This window comes from Lethenteron reissneri, chromosome 25, assembly GCF_015708825.2.
Source record: "Lethenteron reissneri isolate LAM-NWPU_2019-01 chromosome 25, ASM1570882v1, whole genome shotgun sequence".
NCBI lineage: Eukaryota > Metazoa > Chordata > Hyperoartia > Petromyzontiformes > Petromyzontidae > Lethenteron > Lethenteron reissneri.
The window spans coordinates 193,524-204,652 of NC_083803.1; the positions used below are offsets into that span (position 1 = coordinate 193,524).

An 11,129-nucleotide genomic window follows, 5' to 3' on the forward strand; every position below is an offset into this window, starting at 1 on the left:
CTATGCACATGCACACTTACGAATGTTGAGGTGCAGACCGACGATTATGCAGGCTTGTAGCACACTAATATTAATCACTGTACAAAACAATGGTGGATAGATTGCGGTGGCAAATGGAAGCAGTTTCTCAACGCAAGGCTGACCCACGAGTGCACCAGAGCAAAATATAAAATTCCCCTATCGTATACCTTGGGTCAATACAGAGCTCATGTCGGGTTTGTGTATATAGCATTATTACTTGTACTTTTTTGTCAAGTTGCTTGGGTGTAGTTTTTTGACTTGTGTAAACAAAATACATGCAATCCCTGAATGTCAAAATGTGCTTCTACAATCATTGAGTGTATGTTCAGGACAATAACTGTACAATATAACATACAGCGGTGGAGCACACATGTAACCCAGACATTTTGAGAAGAGTATTGGTGGTTTACACAAATGTGTGAAACGTCCCAAACCCACTGGGCTTTGAGTCGATCAGATGGCAGTGCAGCAAGTGGTTTTAATATGTATGGAGCTGAATTGCTTACTCATGAATTATCTTGGTGTTTCGGTTTCCTTCCACATGCCAAACATTAATTAAGAGACTTTACAAAACTGCCCAATCCAGGACCCGAATGAAACTATGAAAACTCAATGAGTCTTTCCTCTTGAAATTTCCAATGCAAATATAACAAAAGTTGTATTTAGTTGAAAAAATATTCAGTGCAACTTAAATGCAAATTTTTGTGAATATCCCCACATTTAATTAATCATCTAAGTAATTTTCCTTCAGGTCTGCACATTTGCCGTAAAAGCGCAGAAATGCTATCGAGTGCAGTATTTACTGAAGAATATTGCTGCCTCACTCCTGACACGGTTGCCCAAAGAAAATGTTTATCGCAGTTCATACTGTAAACCACTCCTGGTATCTATATGCTTTTTAAATGGAACTCATTTTCAGATGATTAAAACATCTATAAATGAGAAGCTATGAGGCTTAAACTAAATTATATAAAAAATATTGGCATATTCAATTTTTTTATCCTGAAATAAATTACTGACTGTACTTTTGCTCTCAGCAATGGTACAGTATACTTTAATAAATGGTAACAACCTCATTAAGAACTCAGAGCAAAATATCGCAGTTTAGACAATCCAATACTTTGACTGGTCTTCCTGCATCACCAAATTATCTTCATTATTATCAGGCACGATCTAGCCACTATTGGATGAAGACCTCCCCACCTATTTACTGGATATAGTTTTTACATTTGTCGTACTCTTTGAAAACAAATGCCACACTTACGGAACAAAAATGTTGGATTAATATTAGAAAATAGCTTAATGCCTCCACCTTTGTTTTGGCAGTGTCATAGCGCAGCTATTGTACATTGTATTCACATGAGCAATCGTGACAATTTGCATGTAGGCCCTCCTGGTACAACATGCACTTTAAAGGGTGATTCACATTTAGTTTGATAAGAAATACATTCAACTGTATTAACCGATTTGTCACTTTAAAGTTGTACAATACATACTTTTGTAAATGTAATGTATTTCTTTCCTCTAATAAGCATCTATCTTAATTAGGTTTTAATGTACACAGTATACATATTTCGCAAACAAAAATGTTTTTACAAAATGTATTTAGCACGTAGAGAGGTGTGCAAACCCAGAAATGCCGATGGTGAATTTAGCTGAATACTTTAAAGTCGATATTACATCAGACAGCTGTGCAGCGTGTGTGCAGCAGACAACATAGTTTATCGGGGTGTTATTTCATAGGGTAATCTTTATACTGTACATTTATGTTTAACATCTTTCATGAAAAAAACTTAAAACAAATTCTACAAGAATAATGACTTTTTTAAGTGCATAATTTTCTACAAGAATAATTACTTTTTTAAGTGCAAAGAGACAATCACAATGTTATAATTTAATGAAAATGTATGAAATAGGAATGTATCACTTGGTAACAAAATGTAATAGTTGTGTGTACGTATGTAGAGTATGCATGCTTGTGTACACACATCTAATTTAAACTTCAAGGGAGGTCGTGGTCGGCTTTTCTTTGCAGCAAGCACAAACGACTGCGCACCTCCTGCACGTAAGCCCAGTTCGCTGCCAATACCATTAGGTAGTGAATCTGCAATATTTTTACACAAAGACACAAAACTAGCCACAAGCGCGTGCACACACACACAGCCATGTAAAGTGTAGGGGCAAGTATTATTAATATCTACTGAAGGCAGGCACAGGAGACACAAGGGGCTGATATGGGCAGAACTATTCGCTAATTGAAGAAAATTGTCAATACTTTTTATCACCAAATAAACATGCGTTTAGATTATTTGGCTGCTATCAATTTCCATATGCTGAGCCACTTCGTTGATTTGATTTCTAATTTGTAGTCAGGTTGCTTCTGAAAAAGAGATAATAGCTGTGTGCTTTGCCTGGTAAATAAAAGTTTAGTTTAACTAGGCAACATTGAAGTTCAGCTAACAATAACTTTATCCAGATATGAATGATTTGTTTGACATGTAAAACTGGTTTGTTATAGATGAAAACCTCTCAAAACCAGACTTGAGTATGCCGAAAATATGGTAACACTATTGGAAATAAATCTTTTTCATAAAAAAACACTCAAAAGAACACCAAGACGCACGAGCACGGGCGGGACTGGCCACAGCGGACCGAGCTCTCTGTGGGGAGGAACAGTCTCGAAAGACTACTCACTTCTACATCTTTAGTGGTCATCTTTTGGATTACTTTAGTATAAATACATGTTAATTTTGATTCATGTTGTTTTTTTCTCACTTTGTGAACGAAAAGACACAAATTCGCCTGTTTTCTCATTGAAAATTGGTAAATTTCAAAATATTACTGTCCTGGTCACAAAAGCAAAGTTTGTGGGGAATAATAGCCATTTTCTTTACTTTTCAGGCATAAGCAATTACGAAATAATAGTGTTATCTGAACCTGTCTTGGGCCTCCCCTAGGTCGACTCGGTCTCAAATGAGTGGCTGGTGTGGTGTAAAAACATCGCCACTGGGGAAACAAAAGGCGGTCGGACGTGGTGCTGGCCACCAACTTCGTGTACTGTGCCAGCCTTCATACGCGCTCGCTAACAGAACTTGCCTAAACAGTCTGTTTAGGCTATACGCGGGATCTGTCTGTGTGCACATGCCCATTTGTGTGTCTGTGTGTGCACGCGAGTACCCCCGTGTGTGTGAAATTGTGGTGACTCGATGTCCCCCTTCCAACAGGCAAGCCAGCATCAGGACTCTAGGTAAGTGAAAATAAAACTGATTTTATTTGTTACTTTATTTTATGTTATATTTTCTATATAGTATGTTTACAGTGTTACGTGTAAATGTACATTTATACTTATTTATGAGTTTCCCAATGTGTCCCTTTGTTGAACCGTAACACATTTCATCACACTGACGATATGGGCATTTAAATACAGTCTATAATTGTGTTCCGACTTACAAACCGTTCGTTTAGAAACGGGTCTCAGGAATGAATTATGTTTGTAAGTCGAGGACTGCATGTCACCTAGAGGGGCTCCCCCACATTAGTCCAGTAGTTCTACTGAGATGAGTTGCAATAATTATAACTCAAAATGTTGTCACCATATTGATTCAAATAACGTGTATTACTGTGATAAAATGTACTCCAACTTTACCATGGCAATTGTAGCCAGCAGCGCCCCAGCCATAGAGACCACAAACAGATGGTACGTCACATCAAACTGTAAAACAAGTCAAAATATTAACACATTCACAAGGAATTACCCACATTGCATACGTAGTGTTTATAGCAAACTGGGCATTGCAAGCATCTGCCAGTCGACCTCACCCAAGAGCAATGGGGTAATGCTCATCTCTGTTGGTGACCTTGAGCCAAAGGTAGAAATTCACATTGATGTGACAAAAGGGCACTTTCCCCATTGGACAACCACTTGACTTCTCAGAATGTAGTCATTTTATCAACCTTGGAGAAATAATGTACTTAGTTAATGCACAATTGGGATTTCAGCTTAAGAGCTTTCGATCCTAAGTCAAATATTTTTTCTCTAACCAGTATCACCTGGCCAGATTAGGAAAATGGATGAATAACATGTAAAAATAAATAACAGGTTAAAACAGTTAGTCTATGGAACTATAATGATACCACAAACTGTCAAGAATTCATGACATTTCTGAGGTCGGTAAAGGGTTGACTGTCTCACCACAATGTAATGAGTCTTTAGAGTTAGGAATTCTAAAAGTGACTATTACAAGGCTATAGAAACAACGGTGATGACAGTATTTGTCTCACCTCTGCAGAACTGCACATGTCTTCCAATGCAGTTTCACACAGGATTGTGTCACCCATAGACCAGGGTAGGATCCCTGAAAATGTTAACATTCACCACACGATATACACATCAATTAGTTTTGAAGATGTACCACATTACAACACAATACTGAACTTAAATTAGTATTTCAAAACACAAGCACAACTTAAATTTTGCCTGCCAAAATTTATAATTTTCACATTCCAAATAAGTGAGAAACTTTTGCGCCATTAAAGACTGGACTAAGACGTTCAACTCATGACACTAAAGAGCCTGATCTAATCACAGGTGGCTGTCAAACCCAGGATTTCAGTGGTATATGCTCACGAGTGATAAGGAATCGGTCCATGGCCATCTGATCACCTCAGATGACAACTCAAACTCCTGCAAAGTGGTATTCGTTTTATTGATTCTGGAGAAATGTTGGGCTGAGTAGATCCCTGATTGATATCACCGTGTAACAAAGAAATGTGTTCCTGGGTATTACATTTTATTTCCTAATTGCTTAGGCCTCAAAAGGTACAGAAAATGGCTATTATTCCCCACAAACTTTGCTTTTGTGACCAGGACAGTGATATTTTGAAATGTACCTATTTTCAATGAGAAAACGTGTGCATGTGTCTTTCGTTCACGTAAAGTCCTAGTCACAAAAGCAAAGTTTGTGGCGAATAATAGTCATTTTCTGTACTTTTGAGGCATAAGCAATTAGGAAATAACCCTTACTACCCAGGAACAAAAATTGTGTTACATAATGTATTTCAATTGACAGTGATTATGTGCCAGGAGTGAAGCGCTCAATTTTTATTCTGTACAATTACACAGTGTGGGATGTATAAGGATGGATTGGGCACCATACCATATTGACGGATGTCGACACACACCGGAAACCCAAGGGCTGAATCGGCACAGGCAATTGATATGGCCCGGAACACCCAGACCGGAATTGCAAGCAATCCAGTTAGAACAATCCACACCAGCATGAGCAAATAGGCCACCCCTACACACTGACATGCAAATATAGGCATAAGCACACACTCAAGTCGCTCTACGTATACAAAAGACAAACTTCCCCTCATAAGCTATACATGTTGGTGAAAGCGATGTGAGAGCCAGCACTTATTTATGATTTTATACAGTGTCTACTTCATCTCAAGATGCTGCAATAAGGTTGGCATGATGCACAAGAGTGTGGTGTGACCAGCACCATCCCTGGCTATTTTGTATCCCCAGTGCTAATGTTTAAACATCAAACTAGGTACTCATTTGAGGCCGAATCAACCTATAGGTTAATATACAATTTGTCACAGATGTTAGCAGTGATCAGAAATGGAATTCACATTACTTTTGACATGCGCAATATGTTGATATCATGATAATTCTGCATCTCCATCTCTTGAGGCTTCCCATGTTTCTCTCTGGACTTCCTCTGCATCTTTGTGTTTGTCACTCCCCACTAGGCCTCGGCAAGGCAATTTACCCTTTTACCGGTAAAAGGGTAAAGGTGAAGGGTAAAGGTGTCGACATGCCGAGGGGAAAGGTCAAGGGTAACAGGGTAAAGGTAGCTCGGAAGAATTAGCCGGTAGGGTAAAGGTAGCGCAAAGTATTACCCGGTAAATACGGTACCTTGTTTACCACTAAAAGCTCTGTGGCACAGTCCGTGGCCTGCATTTAACAAGTAGTATTTTTTTAAAGTTTTTTTAAAACACACTTTTATTAACTGTACTAGTAATGGCAGAACTCCATGACTCCAGGAAGTGGCCCCGAAGCTTGCCATAACATAAGGGGCCGTGGCCAATTACAGCCAATGTCAGTTGAACAAGGACAATTAGACCCAAGCCGAAACATAACATGTAAAAACATGTTTTGAAATATATTTTTTTATGATAGAATATATTGTCATCAGTATGACATAAGTATACCAAGTTTGCAGTCGATACCACATTGGGAAGTGGGTTAAAATTGAGTTACAAGATTTGAGGATACAACGACAACAACAGAGTGAGTGAGTTAAAAGAAAGCGTGTAAAATTGGAATCATCGAGAGTATTCTATATGTATAAAGCGCTCTACCCAGCATTTACCGTTATAAAATTTTTCATGTGTAGTTCCCTAGGAATTACCATGTAATCGGGTAATTTGTATGGGATAAGGGTAAAAGGTGGGGTAAAGGTAGGCTCGTTGCTCTTACCTTTTAACTTTTACCTCGCCTTGCCGAGGCCTACTATCCATGTCTCTCTGTAATGGTCTCTCAATATCTGCCTTTGGGGGCCCATATTCCCCCCCCCCCCCGTCTGCACAGAACCCCACTTTGTGACGATTGCCTGAATGTATTTGAAGTGGCTTGTGTAAAGGTGAAGAATTGTAAGTATTACCATAGCATGTATGCAGCGCCCGAAGGTTGTCATGCTGAATGTGCCATACAGGTCTGTGACGGACCCCGTTGTGTAGATGCTTTGAGTAAGTAGCATCAGTGAGCAGAACGCACAGGTGGAAGCTAGCCCATAGCTTAGGTACTGGGCCCTGCTAACACTGCGCACACACACATACACACACACACACAGGTATATTGGTAGAGATTGTACAAGAAGTCCACACAACTCCGGGCAAAGCTGACTTGGGTAACACAAAATACAACTAATTTAAATACCAATTGGGTAGGTTTTGGATGGTATTCAAAATGGAACGTTACAAACCAATGCGATAATTAACCAAAGTCTAACCAACGAAGAGCGGCGATTACCATATTCCCATAACAATCGTGATATCATCTGAAATGCAATCAATACATTATCCGTAAAAGTGATTCCCACCCCGATGCCTAAACTGTGCAAGCTTACACATTTTGCATGTGGCTCAGCGCGTCTTCGTCAAGGGTGGAGTAGAAGGTTTGCAGGACGGTCACGGTGCCAGTGAGGGCCTCGTGTCCACACGTGCACGCCAGGGTCACTCCCGTGAAGCAGAGGATCGTTGCCAGCAGCGAGGCGTACGGAACCCCTCCCAGGCATTTGATGCAGCACTCAAAACACCCTGCGCGACACGAGGACAATCGAGAGCAACAATTCGGTACAGTATCGTGTCTTTACGTACGGGTATGTTGGACTTCTTTCGCACCGTACGTAGCCGACCGTCATAATCGGAGGTGCGATATACACGCGAACGCACACTACACCCGTGATGCATTTTGGACCACTGAACCCACGGCAGACAGGGTAAATACCTCGTCGGGAGTTGGGTCCGATTTCCAAGTGCGATGCACTTGGTGTTACAGGCTGCCTGCCTGCGGAGCCCTCTGCTCGCAACGTGGGTGACTTCTTCAGGGAGCGCGTAGTAGCACCGCACAGTGGTTTACCATTCGCACTTTGCGAGGTTTAAGTCGCAATAGCGGCTGGCGAGGTGGCCAGTGAGTGAATTCCCGGTAGCGCAGAGGCGTTTGACATACCGCAACACTTTAAAGTATTATTCTCTCTCCAATTAACGAATTTAAACTCGTGTTTTTGTTTTGCATTGGGGAGGAAATGTAGGTATTGATTCACCGACCCCATAATTAACTCGTCTGTCATAAAATATTTTCTATTTGTCCAATAACAAATTAACTTTGTAACTTCATAGAATTTCTCAACTCGAGTAACTCATTTATTCAACTACAGCAGTCATTAATAATTTAGGATTATATCTTTAATTGTTCCTTTACTCGGTACTGTATTGCCATAATCATATTGTCACGTTAATCCGACAACCCATTCACCTAAAACGTTGCTTAAAACCATTTCTATTCCTTGAATCCGATCAACTCATTCATGAATAAATTTCCTCTTATGCATCGTTTCAGAAAATAGTTCACATTCTCATTATTTAATACTTTGTATGTGGAACTTCTTTCGCACCATACGTAGCCAACCGTGCTGATCGTATGTGTTCAAGCGTCAACTAATTACATCAATAATTACATTCTCGCCAGGAATAAAACGAGGGTTGCCAGGGAAGCTATAATATCGCTCTTCTTAGTCGGAAGCGACGTGTCCCCTCCACACGATGGCTCAACGGAGCGGCGGCGGCCACGTGGACATTTACAGCAGCCAAAGGACCCTCGACAGGCGCGATTATCGCTGCGGAGGACCCGAAGAGAAATCCACGCGACCACGGGGAGAAGAGACGCAAACTCCAATGATGCAACCACGACGACCTCCTCCTGTAGACGTGGCGAGGGAGTCAACATCTCAGAGCCGCCGCGGATCGGAGGGAACGACCCAGACTCACCCATGGCGCCTCCTCTCCCGAGCCGCGCTCTGTCGATCTCAGGTCGCTTACAAGTGAATGAAAAATTGACCAAATGTGGAGTTAGGAGACGGTAATTATGCGATTGAATCGTTGGCAGTAAATATGGAGTGGATTACATAACGCGCTAAATACGGAACTAATCGATCTCGTCACCAAACATGACGGTGCATCACACAGCCAAGAATGAACGTGGAGTGAATTAAGCACTAAATATGGAGTGAATCACCGGAACAGTCAATACACGAGTGCATTCATTATACAGCGAAAAGGGCACAGATGACATCGCAACAGAGTGAATGAATGCACCAGGGAGAGAGTGATCAAGGAGTGAATGAATGAACTAGTGAGAGAGTGAACAACACGGAGTGAATGAATGCACCAGTGAGAGAGTGAACAGGGAATGAATGCACCAGTGAGAGAGTGATCAAGGAGTGAATGAATGAACCAGTGAATGAGTGAATAAATGCACCCGTGAGAGAGTGAACAATGAGTGAATGAGTGAACACGGAGTGAATGAGTGAACACGGAGTGAATGAATGCACCAGTGAGAGAGTGAACAATGAGTGAGAGAGTGAACACGGAGTGAATGAGTGAACACGGAGTGAATGAGTGAACAATAAGTGACTGGACGCCCGAGGCAGTCGGTGGCCGTGGCTCCGGGTGGGATGCGCTGCACGCAGCCCCCTATCCGCCCCTCTTATTGGTCATCGGGCGTGGCCACGTGCCCTCGTCACAGCCAATCGGCGAAGGCGTCTCCCGGGGACCGTCGCACGCGAGAACGCGAACGGTGCGCTCCGATTGGTCGCCCGCCACGCAGCCCCCCCCCCCCACGTCCCCTTCGGATGGCGGGAACATTATCGAGGCCTCGCGCTGGAGCCCCCCCCCCCCCGAGTGGTACAGCCCGCGACGAGGCGAGAGGCGACGCTGATCTTGGACCGCATCACTTCAATTGCCTGGAGGGGGGGGGGGGGGGTCCAGAGGCGGATTACTGGCACGTTGTAGTCAGCGTTTTGCATGAAATAATGGGGGGCACTTTTGAATGCATTTCTCACGCTGTGGTGCGTGTATTGACAAGGTAAAATAATACAATAATACATATCAACATTGTCCGTTCATACAAATACTTTGTGCCATTGCCACCTGTGTAATAAAGGTTTACAATTGCGGCTCCTGCAGAGTTCGGAGCCCAGAGCAGCTTAAAATCACTGCAATGCCTTTTCTGATAAGCTAATGCAGAGATAACATCATAACGCCTGAATGTCGTGCCGGCAGAGGGCCATGGAAGCCGAGTGGCGCACTCGTTTGACACAACTAAGTCGAAGCATGCACACACATCTCAATTGGACGGACATACAAAGCATGGACTTTGCAAACACTGTGCAGATCCTATCACGGACAGATCCGTCAGAGCAGCGGGAAACACGAAGCTCTGCCAGCCATGCAGGTGCGGCAGTGGGCTTCACGATGTCTCGGACTAACCCCTCTGCGGAATGGTTTTGCATCTTCGTTGGCGTCGCGGTGCCCCTGCAGAGCAGCCCGCCAGGCCGGAGAGCATCTGGCGGAGTCGGGGGAATGAACTCAAACAGCGGGTCGAAGAGGCGGCCGCAGGGACGCCGCTGCAGGCGGCGTCCCTGCTGCCGCTGCAGGCGGCGAGCACGAGGGGGCTGCTGCTGCTGCTGGTGGGAAGGGGCGCAGAGAGGCCCAGAGGCGGCCACAAGCGCCACGACACTCGAGTCGTCACGACCAGGACGTGTCTTGGTCCCGCAGTGATTAAGCCACGACACGGGGTGCATGTGCCACGTCTCATGTCCCGCAGTGGTTAAGCCACGACACGGGGTGCAAGTGCCATGTCTCATGTCCCGCAGTGATTAAGCCACGACACGGGGTGCAAGTGCCACGTCTCATGTCCCGCAGTGATTAAGCCACGACACGGGGTGCAAGTGCCACGTCTCATGTCCCGCAGTGATTAAGCCACGACACGGGGTGCAAGTCCCACGTCTCATTTCCCACAGTGGTTAAGGCACGGCAAGGATTCATCGGACATTACGTCAATCTACCTTTGGGGGGGAGGACGGGATAAGTAGGTGGTTGTGGCATTCCGTGTCCTCATGAAGGACACGCACCGCCCCAATGGACACATCTCACCCTCTTAACAGGCTCTTGGCACCGAGACGTGTGGACGTAAACACATCGGTGCCACTCAGCCCACAAGCCCCTGGTTGGTGGGAGCCACCATGCCAGGCCTGTTACCACCGCTCTAAATCCAATACGTGAATAAGATGTAAATCAAGCCGCTTCGCTTCAATGGGACACGACTTGTGCCCGTGTTGGGGGGACACGCTGCCGACTGCGTGAGATGATGGCCCAGCTGGACGTGCCACCTGCCGCTGGGACACTAGATCCACACCCCGTGGACTGCAGCGGCCAAACAGAGCTCCACACTTGGTCTGGCCGTGAGATACATTGTCGTGGAGGAGTTCCCGCTAACTCCTCTTGCATACCTGCTGACAGCGCCATTGGAAATGGAACAC

General features: G+C 44.1%; 1 protein-coding gene across 1 annotated transcript; it reads right to left on the reverse strand.

Moving 5' to 3' along the window:
* Window positions 1-6: 6 nt before the first annotated feature.
* On the reverse strand, window positions 7-9,374 carry LOC133346949 (neuronal membrane glycoprotein M6-b-like). Its single transcript, XM_061558778.1, has 7 exons — window positions 8,578-9,374; window positions 7,158-7,347; window positions 6,693-6,849; window positions 5,178-5,325; window positions 4,303-4,376; window positions 3,668-3,733; window positions 7-2,125 (listed from the first exon to the last, which is right to left on the reverse strand). The coding sequence occupies exons 1-7, from the start codon at window positions 8,579-8,581 to the stop codon at window positions 2,024-2,026; spliced, it is 741 nt and encodes a 246-aa protein (XP_061414762.1). The 5' UTR covers window positions 8,582-9,374; the 3' UTR covers window positions 7-2,023.
* Between the last annotated feature and the right edge of the window lie 1,755 nt (window positions 9,375-11,129).